Source organism: Balaenoptera acutorostrata, chromosome 2, assembly GCF_949987535.1.
Source record: "Balaenoptera acutorostrata chromosome 2, mBalAcu1.1, whole genome shotgun sequence".
In the NCBI taxonomy this organism is placed as follows: Eukaryota; Metazoa; Chordata; class Mammalia; order Artiodactyla; family Balaenopteridae; genus Balaenoptera; species Balaenoptera acutorostrata.
This window is the reverse complement of record NC_080065.1, coordinates 143,345,527-143,365,320: the sequence shown is the minus strand read 5'-3', so window position 1 is coordinate 143,365,320 and position 19,794 is coordinate 143,345,527. Positions and strand designations below refer to the sequence as shown.

At 39.2% G+C, this 19,794-nt stretch overlaps 1 protein-coding gene across 8 annotated transcripts in view; it reads left to right on the top strand.

The window, feature by feature from the left end:
• EBF1 (EBF transcription factor 1) overlaps nucleotides 1-19,794 on the top strand; it is a 399,213-nt gene that overhangs the window by 25,523 nt on the left and 353,896 nt on the right. For all 8 annotated transcript variants that reach the window (XM_057541219.1, XM_007165539.2, XM_057541218.1 and 5 more), the window contains one exon: nucleotides 4,022-4,090. In XM_057541219.1, coding sequence (XP_057397202.1) covers nucleotides 4,022-4,090 — 69 coding nt within the window. The remainder of the gene's footprint in view (nucleotides 1-4,021; nucleotides 4,091-19,794) is intronic.

Sequence of the window (19,794 nt, the reverse complement as noted above, 5' to 3'; positions counted from 1 at the left end):
GGTCCTTGCTCTGCTTGGCTCTGGGCTAGAACTAGGGAGCTTCAGGGGGTTAGATGCCAGCTCAGCCTAAAGGAAGACCTTCCTTCCCCAATTTGCAGTTGATTTTTAGTCTTTTAATAGGAAAATAATATTACAATACAAAGCAGAAGACTGCAGGAGTACAGAAACAAAATATATATCCTCTATACTTCCCCACTTATTCCACTCCTTATAGTCTATTTCTTTGAAGTTTCTAGTCATTCATTCAAAAAATACTTCCAGAGGGCCTACTGTGTGCTGCAGTCTGTTCTAGTTGCTGGGGACTCAGGGATGAACAGAACAGTCTAAGGCCCTTGTACTCAAAGACAGACAATAAATAAGAAGACAAATATAAAATATAATGTGATGAGTGCTAGGAAGAAAAGTGAAGCAGGATGAGGGGCTAGAGAGCTCTGGGGGTAGTCAGGGAAGGGCTTTTGCAGGCTGTCACTTTGTGCAGAAATTTGAGTGAAGTGAGGGTATGAACTGGCTTGTGAGACTATTTGTCTCTTCCCCTCACTCCCTCCCTCTCTCTCAGTCTTTCCTTTTTTTCTCCTAGAAGTAGGATCATACCGTACATACTATTCTGCAGCTTGGCTTTCTCAGGTCATAATATCATGTAGACTTCTTTCCGTGATGGTGTGTACAAACCCACCTTCGTTCTTTTTAATGCTGCACACAGTTCCATATTTACATGTATATATGTACACACACATATATGTATATGTGTATATGAATATATTTTAAAAGTGGGCTTAAACTGTAGACACTGTTTTGTTGCCACCCCAGACGCAGAGCAGAGCCCAAGAATCCCGTTTTGGGGGTGATGACTACGTGATGCAGTGACATGACTTGAGAGGCAGGAAACCTGTTGGGCTATTTTTCATACTTTGTATAAGGTTTTGTAAATGATAAATGACCTCCAGCCCTTTAGTCTGTTTTCCTTTCTTCATTATCCCTATTTTATTCCTATTCTATTAGTCCTTCTACACTTCTGTTCTTCGCATCTGCTTTTTTCCCTGGGTCCCTTGGGGGCACAGCAGAGAGGGGTTGTTCTCACTTAGGCTGTGCTTCGATTCAGCTGGCTGCACTCCAGGGCATTTTTATTTTAAGGGGATGAAGAGACTGCTTAAGGCACAGGGCAAATCTCAGGCCTAGTGTGGCCCTTGCTTGGGGAGGTGGCCTGGCGTATGGGGTGGGGTGGAGGTGAACGTTTCTTTCCTCAGCAGTGTCTGCTCAGAGGGTCAGCTTGGCTTCCTCTATCTGCTACCTTCCTGTTTTCTTGGATTGTATTTTCCCCAGTACATTACATTCATTCATGAAGTCATCCAATCCACCAACCAATATTTGAGCTTCTCTATTCTGTCCCAGGCCTTATGCTACTCATTAGGTAGATAAAATTGACAGTGTGTTCCTTTATGAAGCATATGAGTTAGTAGGGGAGGGGGTGGGAGGAGACAGTGACAAAAAATATGCAAATATATATGTAAGTATAAAATTTGCTTTGTGTTTCATGCCCTGAAAGGAAAAACCAGAGGAACCTATCAAGTGTCAGGGCCAGCTTCTCTGAGGAAGGAAGGAGCCTAGAGGCTGAGGCCCAAAGAGGGGGTAGAGGCTGGCTAACTAGGCAGGGCTTGGATGAGGAGCGGTCCAGGCCCGGAGGCCTGCCAGGACCTGGGCCTGAGGTCAGACTGAGCGTGGCCCATTAGAGAGATTGAAATTGGCCAGTGAGGCTGCAGCTTGGCAAGTTGGAGGAGAGTGACAGGAGACTGGGAGGTGGTCTGGCCATGGATGTATTCTCAGTGCGGTGGGAAGCCATTAAAAGGTCTTGGGCGGTGAAGTTACACAGTCCAATTGACATTTTGAAAAGATCACTCTGACTGTCATGGGGGGTGAAGAGTAGAGACAGAGAGACCAGGTGGGAGGCCACTGCAGGAGTTAAAGCGAGAAGTGAAAGTGACTTGGATGAGGGTGATGACAGCGAGGAGGGAGAGAATCAGATTGTCTTGAGATGTAGATTCTAGTCTGAAATTATCATCAGGTGAGTTGGAAGAGTCCCTGGAAGGCATTCAGTCCAGGCAGGACAATGGTGAGGGTTTGACCAATGGGGATTTGCCCAGTCGCTGTTTTGAAAAAGAAAGGAACAAATGGAAAATAGAAAGGAGAAATAGGCCTTCCCATGCATTGCTTTTATCCCTGGGTAAAGACCTGGGCTCTGTCCATGGGCTGCTTTTGGAGACCTGAGCCCTCACACTTAGGGGTGGGTACCACAATCACCCCATTTTACACCTGAGGAAACTAAGACCCCAGGAGGTGGAATACCTTGCTCCAGCTGCCACAAGCCGCTCGGATTCCAGAGTTGGTGTGCTTAACCACTGTGCTCTTCTGGCAAAGCCCTTGAGATGTAGGTGCAAGGGAGTAGAGTTCAGGGAGGATGGAGTTTAGTTTGTAAATTATTATTATTATTATTTGTTGTATGCATTTCAACGACTATACTTCTCATTCCCTTGTTTCTTCATTTTAGGTATTGGGATCCTTTGGGCTTTCTATCCTCAAGGTACTAGTATAGCAGAACTGAGGCCTGGAGGAAATAGTTTCCTCTGAATCAGAAAAGGAAAGGCTCTTAAGGGAGTGGCGTGGTTTTTAGCTGGGGTTTTGACAAAGGAGATACAATTCTTGCTGTTGTTTTCTGAAGATACGAGAAGCAAATAGAATGAGCACCAAATATGGAAGCTGATTCTCTTTTCAGAGATATAGTTACAGCCAAAAGAGAGACTTCCTAACTTTGCTGAAAGACTCCCTGTGCAGGCGTAATATTTCTGGGTCCTGAAAATGAAGTTCAGTGTTTGTTTCTCTCTAGCAGCCTTCTAAATTTAGGCTCTATGATTCACTAAGTCGAATGAGTCTGTGTGTATGTTTGTGTGTGTGCGTGCGTGCTTGTGTAAGCGAGAGGGAGAAAAGTGCATATTTTATTTGTGGTGCAAGGCAATGTATAATGCTTGGATAACTCCCTCACCTCCTTGACTGATCAAATACGTGCTTTTATAGTGTGCCCTTGGGTATAGACTGGCCAGTGGACACATTTCTTATTTGCAAACAAGTCTCAGATGGACGGATTTCCATTGACCATGTGTAGTTTTCAAAAACCCTAATTTTTTCACTTTTTAGAAGCATCTCAGTTTAAGAAAAAACTGTCAACTTTAAGGTCATACGTAGGGTGGGATTTTGATAGTAGGTGCTTTTCTTGCCCACGTCTGCCTTTTCTCTGACCTAATAAAGAGCGTCCATTGTCAGGCTTTTGCCAGGCTTTGGAGCAACTGTCCTAAATGCTTCCAGGAAACTTGCACAGTGGCCAGAGCAGGGCGCAAAAGCCAGAGGATGTGTGGATCTCTGTTTTCTTTTATCTTGCCTCTTTGTCTTAATTATTGTGTTGTACTTTTATTCTTACATTCTGAACATGGTTCAAAAGCAAACAGTTATAGTTTTAGGATTTGGGGAAGGTTGTGGTTGAAGGAAACGTCTCCCATAAAAGAGGAAGGAGAAGAAAAAGGAATCCATTTAATACAAAATGACTGGAGGGGGAGAAATCACTCATACCTCATTATTGACGCGTTCCACACAATTAGTGTGATCTTGAGGGAAGAGTGTTTAAGCCACCCACAACCCTGAATATTCTCATTGGGTAGATGTAATAATAATGCATTTCACAGTGAACTCTTCCAGTCCTGCGGGCAGTGATGGGAAGACCCCATCTTAGGGCTGTCAGTCCTCGCTCCGTGGGAGTCCCTCTCCCTCCCTCCTTTGTGCAGGGAGAGGTTAATCCTGGCCATTAACCCATAGGTGACCCAAATAGAACGTTCTGTCTCAGGGATCCGTTGATTGCCAGGTATGGCTTTGTGGTAATTCTAGCATTTGCAACCCAGCAATTTGAACCTTCTGTCTGCCTAAATGATGATTTTACATGGTAATGGTTGTACTAAATCCTCTTGCTTTTGCTCCATAGCCGCTGTTGTGACAAGAAAAGCTGTGGCAACCGAAATGAGACTCCCTCAGATCCAGTGATAATTGACAGGTAGGGACCGCTCTACTTTCTCTCGGTTCTTTTTCCTCATTATAATGAAACACCTGCCTTGTGCGGCTCATGGGTGAGGGTTAGGAAGGCATGTGGCCGAAATTTGCCTGTTGGTCATGACTTCAGCTGCGCCGAGCTATTGCGATTCCTGGGAAAGCCATATGGAATGTTCTTTGGAGGCCTGTTTTCTTGGATTGCTCCAGTTTTGTGTCTGATTCACGCTCCTAAAGGCATATTTTCTTCTTTCTTGACTTTCTGTGGCTCAATCCTCGCGCTGTGCCAGGAAGCTTCAGAAATAAAATAATAATAGTTTGTGATTTATGAAATGTGGTTGGGTGCTTATAAATATTTAACTTTTATTTGAAAAATGTTTGAATCATTATCACTTTTAGCTACAGTAGTTCTGTTGGACGCAATCCATCTACATTTTAAGGTTTTATTTATGCATAAAAGCAGTTTTAAAGAGATCTGTGAACCAGGATTTTCTACAGTAATTTCCCGTGTTTGATTGTAGCTCATGCTGCCTTGTAGTTGATTAATTTATCCTGCTTGTCTTAATTATTGTGTTTTTAAACAGATCCATATTACTAATCTGACATGACCAAGTAAATCACTGTAGAACAATAAATCTGTTTTAGTTGTTCGGCGCAATTTTGAGTCAGTGTGTGCACAGATTATGCAAAGTTGCATTCCAAATATTCGTTTTACATTTTAATTATTGAAATTCATTGTATGGAAACATGTATGATAAACCATTTGTTACATAGCATTACTCATTGGGAGTTAAATGGCCTGGAAGGTTTATAGATACTGTCAGTTGTCAGCTAGGACAAGAGCTAGCACCCTCCGTTAGCTGGAAGAGTCTTACAGGTAAGACTGACTGATCCCTCATTGAGGAAATCAACAGCTGAACAAAAGTCCCTTTTGGGGTTTGGTAATAATGATTTTTGACACCTCCCCCCTGCCCCGCCCACCCATCTGTCTTTCCAATTCTTTACTTTTTGGAGGCTTGCTCTGTCATTTTTCAGTTGACTGAAAAAGTGTTTGATTTATTGTAATTTGTGACAAAACATTGGTTGTTGATTTTGACTTATGTGATTCTTCAGGCTTAAACCCAATTTTGATTGCCAAGTAGCTTTATAAAACTTACATTTCAATCAGATATTTTAACTAAATATCTTTCACTAATACTCACCAAAGACATATATCTTTGCTTGATACATGAGGATTAATATCTTTGATTCAAAGTTAAAAACATCAATGGTTTAGTGTGTAATGAAGTTGTGTGCTGCCTATGGAATTAGCATAGCATGTTTATCTACAAAAGCAGACATGCCATTATGTAATTTCTTTTTTCTGCAATGGCAGATAAATCTTTAAATGAATAAGATAAAAAATAAATATAACCTTTATGTTGTTTGTTTCACTTAAATACCTCTCTTCAAAATGCCATTTGTTATTTTAAGCAGATTTTACTCTTCTATCAAAAAGAAAGTGTTCTGATCAAAGGACCAGCCCAAATATTCCCCCAAACTTTGAAACTATCAACATTTCGGTTCTGCCACACAGTTTCTTTTGGTTCAGATGATGACAAGAACCTTACTTTGCCATCCGCAATGAAAACACTTTTTTTTGCTTTTGAATGGGTTAAGCTTTTAAGTTCTTCGTTTGGTTTTAAGCCGTGACTCTGATATAGAAGGTTGATATGACTGTGGTTTGAATAACATTTGATTTTGACCTGTTTCTGTGGGTTGCGATGGCATAAGAAACTTGACTCAGCAGCGCTGTAATTAGCCCGGCCCGTGTTTTTGAAACAGGATTGTGTTACCTGGATTGCATTAGTGTGGCTTCTATTGTTGCCGCCTTGCATCTGTCCCAGTAGGGTACTTAAAACCTTTCCTTGGCTGGGGTAGTTCAAACAATTTAGGCAAAATAAGTATGCACTTTATACTGTCGGTGGCTTTAGAGATATTACTCATGACATTTATCCTTTTCATTTTTTCTTTTTTGGTTTGACAAAGTAGAAAACGGTGTTAGCCAATCTTGGTCTCTTAAGAGAGGAGTACTTGAAAAACGGCTGAAACCCAGGGTATCTGCATGAGTCCCAACATATGTTTATTTGCTGGCTGTTGCCACTGTCTCCCATGAACCGTCTTTTCAAGCAGTGATGCCAGCTGATATGCACAACCCCATTTAGCTATTTTTATTTGCATCTGAGTTTTCAGAATTTATTTGTCCTTCAGTCTGCCAAAGGTTTTAAAAGCTCCAGTCCTGTCTGTGCTGATATGTGAAACTTCCATTTTTAACAACAAGCGAAGAGAATAACAACAGGAAAAGAACTTACACAAGGAAGGGCAAAATAGAAAAGATTTTTCAATTCCATAAAATTGCTGCAAAGGAAAAAAAAATGATGACAACCGTGTTTGAATTTCATAGTTTCCAATTTGATTCTGTATTACCGATTGCATAATATCTGTGTTACGTGCTTAGGGTTTGATTTGCTTTCAGATTTATGGATGCGAATCCTTGCATATTTTGTAAAAATAGGTTATGGGGCCTGCATTCAGTAGCAATAGTAACTGTTTTTACAAGATGCATACAATGTGCAATTATAGAGCTGAGGGTACAGGCAATCCTTGTGTTAGGATTTAGCATAGGTTTAACACGCAGTCACCTTTTGGGCACCAATAATTTTTAGTTCCCTTTGCTTGTCCTTCAGATTTTGGAAGAACAGTGCTATTTTTATCAGTCAAAAGACTTTTAGCAGTGGTTATTCAGGAAAACTATTTATAGGATTGATAGAAGAGGCTTTCTGGTCATACGGCAATGGTACAGGGTAAGCTATTTCTGTGTTAAATTTTGGCTGTATTTTTTGCTGCCGGTGATTTGGGGACATCAGGTCGGCATACTGTATCAAAAAAGTGGAATTAACAAAATCAGCAGTTATATACTGTGATTTAGAAAATGTGTTTCTACTTTCTTCTTTTATAATAACGTGTGACAAAGTAAGAAAAATACGACCCCAACTCTTTTTACGATTGTGACAATTTGTCAAGTCACTTCAAACAAGTTTGGAGGAAAATTTCTGTAAATGTACAAAGTGGGCATCTGGAGTTGACTGCCAGGTTGTATTTCTGCCTAATGCCAAATGGCTTGATTGAGAATTATAAAAAAAACCAGGCTGTGCCCAATGATCTAGATATCTGGGCTGTGTAGACATGGGAAAAGTCAAATGTGTTATGTTTAATAGCTGATGACCAGGAACTAATAACAGCAAATTTCATTATCGTTGAGGTAAAGGGCTATGTGTGGTAATTATTGTTAAAGTAAAAAGCAAAAAATGACTTGCAGTTATTGGATTAAGGTGGAGATTGATTTAACATATTCATATAGCAACTCATATTTGAATTTAAAAGGTTTGCAATAAAATTCATGTTTAGAAATTGAATAAATTGTAGTTTTATTAAAACATTGGATATCCTTGTGTCCTAACCTTTTTCCTTGGAGTTATCTTAGTTCAATAAATAAAACCTCATTAGGCTATTCCCATTTCAACGAGTTTATTAAATTTTGCAGGAGTAATTAGCATAAGCTGGGCTAATTTTTCTGGAAGACTAATGAGGGAGGTTCTTAATTAGGTTTACTTTGTAAGAATCAGAAAAGATGATAATGACAAAAGTCACATAGGGTAGTCTGAATTGGGAACCCAGTTTTTCTGAATTCATAAAAAAACTTCCATTTTCTATGTGGAAACTTATTTATAAATGCTTGAACTGAATATATTAAGTGTACAGACTGTTATTCCTTATCTAGTTAGTTAGGATTACTGTGCATTCTAGATTTGCTTCACAAAACTCTTTATTTTCCTTTGAGCAATGACATGGATGAATACAGATGGTCTTACAAAAACATTTCTTTCTCCGAAGTATGCTATAGGATTCCTTTCCCATAGAGCCCTAAAGTTTCTGGCCAGATTTGTGTCACTTACTTCTAGTAGGGCAGGATAGGGGATGGCTCAATACTTGTTTGTTTGTTTGTTTTTTCAATTTAAGATCAGTGTGATTGATGAAATAGTTGGATCACTAAATAAAGGGAGAACATAAGAGCCCAATTCTTCATTTCTTTGTGCTGTGGATCATGAGAGCTGACAAGTGGACTGTTTTCTTTTAATAGATAGAAATAATAAAGGATGAAATTCCTCCTCAAATTATCTTCTCCTGTCTTGTGTGAATTTAGACATAGTCCTTTCGGGATATAATGTGGCCTGAGTAACTGGCGAGTTTTGGGTCCCTCACGGCCAATATTAAAAACATGGATTTTTAAAGCCTGCCAACTAATATCCCTCTAAAGATTTTGGGTTTGCTTATTGCAGCTTTAACAGATTTGTCTTTCTTTTCCATTTATAGGAATCTCTGTATCTACATTTGAGATGTAAGCCCTGACATGCAACATTTAAAAAAAATACATGAATTTTGTAACATGAAGAATTTAGCCTGTTCGGAATTAGCTCTTCAGGCCACACTTACCCAAGGGTCTCCTAAAAAGAACAAAAGAAGTGTATATTTGTTTTTTTCTAGGATTTTCTAAAGATCTTTCACAACTAGATCACTTTCACTTAGGTGACACTAAACGGGTTTTCTTTATGATTGTTGTCTGAAATATAATGTTCAGGAGTGAAAATATTGGAATGGCCATTTTACCTGTTGATTTACGTCAGGGTTGTTCAGAGAAACAATTTTATTTAAGATCCATTCTTCATCTAAGAGGTTTAAATGCTGTAATAGGACTTTTCAGAAAAGCGCAGTGTTGTCTTATCACCAAGCTAATTTCTTGATTAAATCGATCCTGATGTGTTTATGTAACATGTATGTTCATTTGTATAATAGGAAAACAATAGTAAAACTTTAGAATTAGAATATAATTGAGTTTTTTTTTTAAACATTGAGCAGGGTGGGCTATATTCTAATTCCTAGATCTACAATCCTAAGATGGTGAAGGCATCAGTTTCCCTCGACAGTAAATGATTTCCCTGTCCTTTATAATCAAACTTAAATCCAAAAATTCACTAAAAATTTTTCCTTTATTTTCTGTAAAAAATGTCCTCAACTAACATGAACATAAACATACTTTTATTAAAGTTGCAGATGAGGCTTTTAGAGTTTCATGGCTTTATTTCATTGACCTTTCAACTCATTATTTTGGTCTTCATCAGTTTTTAGAAGGACCAACCACTAAACATAATCAGTCTCTAAGGTATCAAACAGCTATCTGGGGCTCAAGGAACCAGAGGTATCAATGCATTTCTCAGATTTCTGATACGCCTTTTATATTGCCTGATTTCCTAACTTTGAATGCTCCATTAAAATAAAAGGAGGAGGAATTCACCCTTTAAAATTGCCGCAGGCAGGATAATTGCTGTCCTCTTGGTTGGTTTGAGAGGTTTATGTTTTTCCAAAAGTGAAAAGCCAGCGCTGACACTGAGCGTGAATTTATGGTTGTTTATTAATCCTACCGTATTTTAACATTTGTTTTCTCAGTGGGAATTCATATGTGATTATTAGCGTTGAGACTTATGTGAGAGACTATCATTCTAAATTTTATCACATATCAGATAATACCGTTCTGAATGTGAGATTAACCTGTACACTTGTGTGTAGTTTGCTACTGTGATAAGAAAATAACGAATACAAAAAAAAGAAAATAATGAATACAATCAGCTAATAGCAGTCTATATTCCATTTGCTATCAGCTGTTCCCAAATACACAACCAGAATACGTTCAAATGAATTGCAAATATGCTGACAATATATCATAATGCAAAGTACTTTTACATGGTATAATACTACTGCAGACACCGTATGATGAACAACAGTGGTTTTCCTGTAAAGGAAATAATGGCAGCAGCTTCCAAGAAATGTATTTAACGGAGCTTCAGAGAATCAGCAGTGCATATGTGTAACTGGCCTGGGTGTCAGCCCATGGTGTGGGTTTAAAATCCCATGTCATCATAACTTTGTTTTTGTAACAGTTCTGGAAAAATACAGAAAAGCACTACAAACTCCTCTGTGTGTCATCTAACAACTTTGCACAGTTTGTGATGAGAATATATTATTATATTAAATATGCTTTTACTTTTCTAAAATAAATTGCTTAGAATGGGGAAAAAAACCCAAATCCCTCCCCAAATGCAACTCTCCATTGATAAATTTTACTTGTTTTTCCTTACTTCAAGCACCTGACCAAACTCTTTAATAAAAATTGACCAGATTTTAAAAACTCTGTTTAGAGGCTCATGCATATAAAGAGATGGCATTTTGGTCTTTTTAATTTGCATCAGGTATTATCTGAAATAGACCATTAATTTTTCCTTCTCTCTCCTCCCACCATCTCATCCCTCCCTTTACAAACCGTGTAATTGTATACCATCTGGGACAATATAAAAGTGACCTAAATACTCCAATTGCAATCAGTGAAATATGGTGAACAGTACAGGTTTGTCTTTGGTTGCTTGCTGCCTTTAAAGGTGTGTGTAGATGGAGATAAATCTCCCTCGCAAACTCTTTCTCCAGTTACAAGCCTTTGTCCAGAGGTAAATGAAGGTTTTAACGTTACAGTACTTATTGTAATAGAATTTTAATTGCCTTAACCCTACTAACATGTGAAGCTGAGTGTGTGTGTGTGTGTGTGTGTGTGTGTGTGTGTGTGTGTATTTTTCATGAGGAGGGGAATCAAGCCAAAAAAATCCCCTGCATATTTTTCATGGGGGGAGAGGGGGTCACATATGGTAAATGATGCAAACTTAATGAAACTGGTTCTGGGGAAGAGAATGCCATTGGTGTTTCATCCATGTAATGTATATTCCACTTTCAGTGGGAACAGAGTGATCCTCAGTGTGCTTTGGGGATTTTTATTTTTGAAGGTGAAGTGCTTGGTTCCAGGTCCAAACTTGCCTCCAAACCCTACTTGGAAAGATGTAACTAGACAAGCTGGCAAATTATATAGCTTGATCCCACACAATAACCTCTAAAATGGCACTCGGTAACTATACCATCCTGCTAACTGTTTGAGGCACAATAGTTTTGTAATATAATATAAAGTAATAGTGTTAGCCAACACATCTTTAATAAGATATTGTTCGTGCCTTTGCCATATGCTACAGAGCAGCCTCTCACTCGGTGGGCCTTTTGATTCCTCTCAATAAGATTATTTCAAATACTCTAATCCTGAATCATTGACATGAATACAAAAGCCTAGTGACATCTAATAGATGCCTCTTAGCTTTGCTTTTCCTCTTGTTCCTTTCCTTTTTCTTCTCTTTTTACCTTACAAAAAGCTTATAGACACTTGGGCTCTGTCTCTCAGTAGCAGCATGGGGGGGCTCCTCATGAGATATAAAGGAGGAAAAAGGACTGACAGAGGCCCGATAAGCTACAGAGTGAAGGGCCATAGATTAAAAGTAAATGCCAGTAAATCCTACCCTGTACACTTAACTTGTCCTTTTATTGTTTTCTTTAACACTTTCCATGCCAGGAGAGGGAAAAAAGAGAAAATAATAATCACATTGCACGTGTGCATTTTTAATCTGGACATGGTCACTATATGTATCGTATAGTGTTTTGGCAAGATTCTCAAATTTTGGTTCATGTCAACGTTATGGTGGTTTAAAAAAATGCCCCTTTAATCAATATCAAGACTCTCTCAAGAACTTTTTTTTTTGCTCATTTTCTGCTTGATTGACCAAATATTGATACTCTCTACGTCTGGTGGGGCAGTGGGTGAGTAGGTCAGAAGAGCCCTTCTGTAGGGTATGAACACTCACGACATGGCATTTCCAGGTTGAAATAAATTTTTCTTTTCTTTTTATTTATTTATTTATTTTTATTTTATTCATTTATTTAATTTTTGGTTGCATTGGGCCTTCACTGATGCACACGGGTTTTCTCTAATTGCTGAGAGCTGGGGCTACTCTTTGTTGCGGTGTGTGGGCTTCTCATTGCGGTGGCTTCTCTTGTTGCAGAGCACGGGCTCTAGGCGTGCGGGCTCAGTGGTTGTGGCTCGTGGGCTCTAGAATGCAGGCTCAGTAGTTGTGGCGCACGGGCTTAGTTGCTCCGTGGCATGTGGGATCTTCCCGGACCAGGGCTCGACCCTGTGTCCCCTGCATTGGCAGGCGGATGCTTAACCACTGCGCCACCAGGGAAGCCCTTTCTTTTCTGTTTTAATCAATGAATTGGAAATGATCAAAATGAAAGATCAGGATATCTTGTTCCATGATGGTAGCTGCTGCTTTTTTGTGTGACCTTGCTCCCTGCTGTGCCCCAAGCGTTGCCTGTGCTGGACGGTGCCTTCTACACAGGCTGGAGGTGAGACTGAGGCAGGAGAGTGCAGGCAGACAACTTGGCTAATGGTCAGAGGCTGTTTGCCCTCCACCTTCCCAAAGCAACCATGATTTGACTAAAGCTTTTTTTTTTTTTCTGTCTAAAGATCAGACTATCATGCTACTTGCAATTTATTTATCATTGTTCAGTAGAACAATAACTTCCCCCTATTTTGAATATGCTTTCCATTCATTAGTATTCTGATCTGTTAGTAGTATCTTAAGGCATCATTTTTGATAGTCTTGGATGCACTATTGGTTGAAGTCCCCTCACAAAAGGAAAAGTTAGTTTGAAGAACCCTGGACCTGTGTCAGGTTTGGTTCCTCTCACATGTACACAGACACACACACACACACACTTGTTACAAAGACAAAAACAAAGATGAAAAATGAGATGTCTCTTTTTTATTTATTAGGAAGTTTTTTAGAAAAGAAAGTTGGTTAAGAGTTATCTTTGAAGCTATTACAATGCTGAAAACTTGTATTTGCTACACGGTCTTTTTTTCTTAAAGCCAGATTCTAATCTCAGGTGTATGGCGTACATCTCAGAATATCTTTCAAAAAATTGAGTACTTCTTTCTGCGGCTATAGGAGTAGGAATGTCCTCTTCTGGCCATCCGGCATGTTTTCTTGAAGACCAGCGTCTGAATCCTGGCCTATGAGCACCTTAAAACAAAACAAACAAAATGCCTGACCATTGTGAATTTAATAGTAACTTACATCTGAATGGAACTTGCAAAGTTATTGGTGACCTTTAAGGGGTAGTATTTCAGAGAATTCTCTTCACAAAAATGTTAGGGCACAAATTAACTCCATTTTACACATATGTAAACTGAGGCACACAGCTGAAGGAACTTTTTTAGTGACAAAGCAAGTGATTAGAAAATCGGTGTCCTAGCTCTCAGCCTGATCTTTTTCCTTCTCAATTGCGCAGCTGAAATAAAATACTGTTTTCAGTATTTCATGTAGCCTCATTTATTTTTCTTGGTATCCACATTTCATCCTTTGCATAGATCAATCTAAACCTTTTTACCTAAACAGTTTCCTTAGTAGATCTGGCACTTAACTTCTGGGATTAAAAATAATAGTAATAATATAACATAAATTGTTGTACCCATTGCTAGAGCAATATTTGAGTTCTTGTGTCCTCATTTAATTTGATGAGTAAACCATTGTGTGTTTCACTAGGGGAAAAAACAGGCACTAATCCAAAGAGAAACCTGGGAAAAGGCAGAGTATAATGGAAAAGGCCTAGAATTTGGAGTCCATTGGCAGAAAATCAAATCCCTCCACTATTAATTCCCAATACCTGAGCCTCATGGGGTTCAGTTTTTTTCATCTTTGAAATGGGAAAATCATCTCAATTTTGAAGAATTGTGTGAGTTAAAATACCTAGCACAGAGTTCGGCACATATTAGGTGCTTGAAATCAGGCAGCTCTTGCAATCTGAACATGATATATTCCATATGGATTGTTATTCTTAACGTGATGATTGCCATGGTACTTTCTTTTTTTTTTTTTTAATTCTTTATTTTATTTATTTATTTTTGGCTGTGTTGGGTCTTCATTTCTGTGCGAGGGCTTTCTCCAGTTGCGGCAAGCAGGGGCCACTCTTCATCGCAGTGCGCGGGCCTCTCACTGTCGCGGCCTCTCTTGTTGTGGAGCACAGGCTCCAGACGCGCAGGCTCAGTAGTTGTGGCTCACGGGCCCAGTTGCTCCGTGGCATGTGGGATCCTCCCAGACCAGGGCTCGAACCTGTGTCCCCTGCATTGGCAGGCAGATTCTCAACCACTGCGCCACCAGGCAAGCCCGCCATGGTACTTTCTAATAAGCAAAATTACCTTACTGAAGTTTATCATGGTGACTAAGTCCTCTTGGTGAGGAGTTACTCATTTTTTTTTCTTTCCACAAATATTTATTTAGCGTCTACTATATGCCATGCACTGTCTTCAGGGTTGGGGATATAACAGTGAATAAGACACTCATGGTTCCTTCCCTCATGGAGCTTTTAGTGCCTCAGAGTTGAAAAAAAAAAAAAACTGGAATAGTAAGTGTAGAAAAGAATATATTGATTTTTTTTAAAAAAATAGGAGAATGTTATTTCAGATAGATAGAGATCATGGTGCAGAGGAAAAATATCCCTGGGTTCAAAGTTGCCTATTAGCTCTTACTCAGTGGTATTGAACTTGGGCAAACTCCGTGGTTTTATTGCACTCCTCTGAGGCAGTCTACACATTGGTTAAGACCACAGGCTGTGGAGTCAGACTGCCTGGGATCAAATCTGAGCTCTGCCAGTGTTAACTTCGGGCTGCGGTCAGATCGCCTCACTTCTTTAAGCGCCAGTTTCTTCATCTGTAAGACCGGGATAGGAGTGGTAGTTCCTACTTTATAGGGTTGTGGTGAGGAATAAGTAGATAATGCATGGAGAGCACTTAGCACAATGCCTGGCACATAAATCACATTCAATAGAAGGTGGCTGTTATTTTTTTTAAAAAGGGCTGGAATGAAAAGATCTCTAAGATGCTTTCCAGCTGTGAAAGTCTGATTTGAGTTCCCTCTGGTATTGCTGAGGCTGATAAACTCTTTAGGAGGTAACCTGTAAACCCCAGAGGGCAGTGGTTTGCGTGTATTGGTTGCTGCTGTATCCCCAGCACTGAGCACATTTGCCTCACTGCTGTGTAGCAGGTGCTTAGAGTATGTTTTTGTGAAATGAAAGAATGGAACTAGAAATGGAGTTGTTGAATCTGGTGGTCTCATCTCTCTGCCTAAAGACAGGCTTGTTATAACTACACAATAAAGTGAAAAGGCACTGCCATTAAAGAATGTTGAGAAACAGAAAATGTAAGATAAAATATTAAATTTGTTACACTTAAAAATGTTAATCTTCACACGATTACCATGCAAATCCTCTCATTGCCTGTTTAATTGATCAAGTAAATCACAGAACAGACAAGTGAAAAACCCTGCTGTTGACATTCGCACAAAGCACATTTTCAAGAATATATTCTGTTAACTAGTATGTCTGTTACACACGATAATGTGAATTTAACACACACGCACACACACACACACACACAGTATCCTTTGCAAGCAAGCAGATTTCAGAGAGTTTGCGGGGAAAGCTTTATTTTTGTGTAGCAACTTGGTAATCTCCCATTATTATATCAAATGTGAAATCAGTGTTAGGTAACATATGTTTCAGCAGTGCCTTTGTTTTATATAACGTTAGAAGACTTAAGAGTTCACTGTTTTTTCTTTCAGGCAGGTATAATATTGATGTGCTACTCTGGTGATTGAAGGGTTAATGAATCTCCCCCCTCCCTCCAACCCCCTGTCCCCCACCCCAATCCCATCATGTGCCTGGTTGACTCTGAAAGAAGGGGCTTGAAGTTGCCCACAGGGCATCCCTTTTCCCAGCCTTCTCCAAGGCCACCTGGGCAGATGGGAGCTTGCCTCCTGTCCTTAGGACACAAAATCCAATCAGGCACTGTGTCTGCTGGTCTCCCTGACCTGTGTGCGAGCTGGGAAGAGGGGGAAGAAGCAGAGACCATTCACTGTTTGATAGGCTGCATCTTTGTGGCTTTGGGGGCTCCTGCCCATTCTTGAGGAAGGAAGTTCTCCCTTATTTTCAAGATAAGGTGTCATTCATGAGAGCAACGTGCTGAACTAATCAGGTTAATTGGGAGGCCTCGGATTGTCCTCATTGAGCCCCTCTCTTCTTCCTGTTAAAGGCAGATAGTGCAGACAGATAGATTACACATATTTTAGTTTTCCCCAAGCCCATGAAATCTGTAGGCGTTCGGGGAATGTAGCTTCAGTCGAGTGTCATTCAGGCTATCAGGCTGTCGGAGCATGGGTTCTTATAGAGCAGCACAGTATTAAAACACAAAAAATAAGCTCTTCAAAGGTCTGATATCTTTTTTGTTTTCTCTTAATGTTGAAATAATGTCAATGTTTCAGATCAGCCGGAATGACTATTTGTTCTAGAATCCAGATGGATTCCTCCCCGACTATTTTACTTAAGATTGAAACTTAAAAAAAAATCTCATCGTGATATGCCATCATTGACAAGGAGTTTCTCCGGCTGTGTTTCGATTCTTCGGCGTCCAAGCCGGACACTGGGGGCTGTGGTCCTGACTAATGGCATCTCAGCCTCCCCTTGGAGCTGCAGCATGGAGAGAAAAGAGAGCTGCTTCCACCGAATTCCGTGAAGGGCGGGGATCCCTCCTCCTCCTTCTCCACTCCAGATGATTTGTCATAGTTTAATTTTAAATACTGTCATTGACTATTCTTTCTTTCAATCCCACCTCTTTCCTCCTTTTTTTTTTTTTCTTGGAAGTTCCAGGAATGACTTTAATTATCTCCACAATCAAATTCTCATTGCTGCCTCTGTGAAAGTGTGTAGTCATAGATGGCAGGGATTATTTTCTTTAGCACTTGGGGATAGAGAAACCGGTTGTTTCAAAATGAGAACCAGCTGCTTCCACAGAGCCCTATTTAATGGGGAGCCACTTTGTACACAAACCTTCACTCAGGTCGGTCATTACGCCAAGCCCCAAATCAGCAGTGTTTGGTGTATCACCCTTTATTAAATGTCGACAGAGGAGTGATTTAGCCAATAAGATAATAATAATAATTTTTTAAAAAACATACCCCACGTCTTTAATTTGCTTCTGCCGAACGAACACTTGGATTTAGAAGGAGTACATCTCAAACTTCCTCCTGTGGTAATTATACTGTATACTAGTTTACCACTTCTCATAGATGCCGTGTGTGTGTGTGTGTGTGTGTGTGTGTGTGTAACTTTAACTCTCTCTAAATCTAGAAAATAAAATTAAGCTCCTCTTTCAACATAATCTTTCATCTGACAAGCACAGTAGATAGATGAAAGGTAGATAGCCAAGTTGTGGGTCCCATTAATAGAACCAATTGGAGGGCAGAGATAACCGCTATTATCAAACATCTTTTATGCCATCCTGTAAAATAACGATGAGGGTGATATACCATATATATTTTGCTGTCTTTCTAGCTTGTAGAAATTGGTTTGTTGTCATACCATGTTAATCTCTAGCAGCACCAGATTCGATTTGAAATAAGGAAAGTACTTTCACAGTTAACTGTACAAAATACTTTTGAAGCATACAAAGAAGGGGAAAAAAAGCATAAAAGACACGTAAAACCACAGTAGATATTCACTTATGGGAATGATTTGTTTTTGAACCTGGGTTGCATTTTTATAAGATAACCTAATTTTGGGGATGCAACATTTATTAAATCAGGGTTTGAAGGATTAAAAAAAAGAGCAGCTTCATAAAGGCTTTTAAAAATCTAGTTTAACCAAATTTTGTCTTACAAAAGTGAGAGATTACTTTGCATTATTAATAAAAATATATGGCTACTTTAAAAAAATTATAACATGATTTAAAATTTTTTACATTGATATTAACACAATAAAATAATGTGAAGAAAGGATAAAAATTTAGAAATTTATTCTCACAGGGAGTTTGATCCGTAAGCTGAACACTGATATATGTGCTTTTACTTGTTTTAATTTTAGGATTTCCATATTGAAACATGGTTTGTGGAAAATCTTACCTAATGATTTTTTTGTTTCTTTGTTTATCAACTACTTTGATTATGTAATATCCCCTTAGTTCAAACTGTAATTCTATTGTGTATTTCCTCTATCTGTATTTTTAAAAAATTCTGTGGGTTTTTTAATATAAAAAACAAATAACTGTTATATTTCCAGTCACTCAAATTTGAACTGAATTTTACTTCCTGTTTCAAAGGTCAGGGCAGGCTGACCTCAACAGCAGTGTGGAGGCTGCTGAATTATTCATATCATTGACTTTGTGTCAGCTTCCACATTTGTGGAGAGGGATGTTTTATTCATTTATCTCATTTAGGGTTCTTCTCTGCACCTGTTTCTACCATTAAGTACCCTGTAATTTGCATTTGATGCTAATTTAGTTTCATATCAGCCTGGTCCCCCCTTGTTAATTTAATTTTCTAAGACCCTTTTCATTACAGTAGAACTGTTTTCCTCTTTAAAGCAAACATCTATACAAGTAATTGTATAAACTGCCTTTTAAATAATATCTTTTAGAAGATTCCATCGTTTAATTCCTTAATTCCTATAATTAGCCATGGTTTGATTAATGTTTCAAAGGGTTAAATTAAAATGCAGAATTACTCAAATGCATGCTTGAATAATTTCTTATATACAGTAGTGTTAGTGTTTCGGTACTCTTCCTGATAATTCTCAGAACACTACGTCTTAACAGCAGTAATTTTCTTTATTTAGAGTTCTGTTTAGTTTACTAATAGTAGTTTCTTTCAGATCACGGTGTTCTCAACATTTCTTGTGAGGTGTTAGTTTTTTCTTTCATCAAATTGCTGATAGACAGTGGCTTAAAAATGTTCCTGAAACATTAATAATGACATACCCCAGATAATCAGGGTGGAATTAGCTCTGATTCCTTGACATGTCATGGAAGTCTGGTATACTGAATTTCAGGAAACTGTGTTACATTTCATGTTTGTTTCTCCTTTTCCCAAGTCTTTTTATTTCTGTCTGCTGCTCAGAGAAGATTGCCTGGGAATGGCTCAGTTGCCCAGACACGGTGGTTTTAGCAAGCTTTTGTTTGTATCTACAAGTACCCACTGGGCTTCATTTGCCACCTAGGTATTGTAGAAATTAGACGTAAGTTGTTTGAGGGGGGCTGACTGAAATGGCGGCTACTGTGGTCAGAGTGGCCGTGTTCTTTGAGTGTCCATTGGGGATTTGGAGGTCATATAAGCCAGGCATGCAGCCCCGCCAGTCTGGGAAGAAGAAACTTTACCTCAGTCCTTTCCATGTAACTGTTTGTAAGATCCTTGACACAAACATGGCAGTATTCCTTATAGGCTCCCTTAGAGGTGGGAATTTAAAACGGGGTATGAATTACGAAATCAAATTCTAAGGTACACGGAAGTGGCACAGAAGGAAAATTTGTGACAGGGGCTGAATGTTACTAAGAAATTAGCCCAAGCTCTACAGTGGCCCTTCACTAATCCACTGGGTTGGATTAGTTTTATCTCTTGCTGATATTCTCCGGGGATGCCAAACGATGTAGATGCTTTGGGTTCCAGGAGGATTTCAGGTCTATTGAAACTGGAGTTTGAAGGTGGCTTCTCTTGTTCTCTCAGTTATAAGTGATTCCGGGGACTCCCACAAACAACGTTGTAATTTGTGGAAAAGTGAAAGGGAATCTCGGTTTTCTAGTAGACAGCTTCATCTGTCTGGTTTCAAGAAGGTCTGTGGGTAGACTATTTCCCAAGGGTCCCC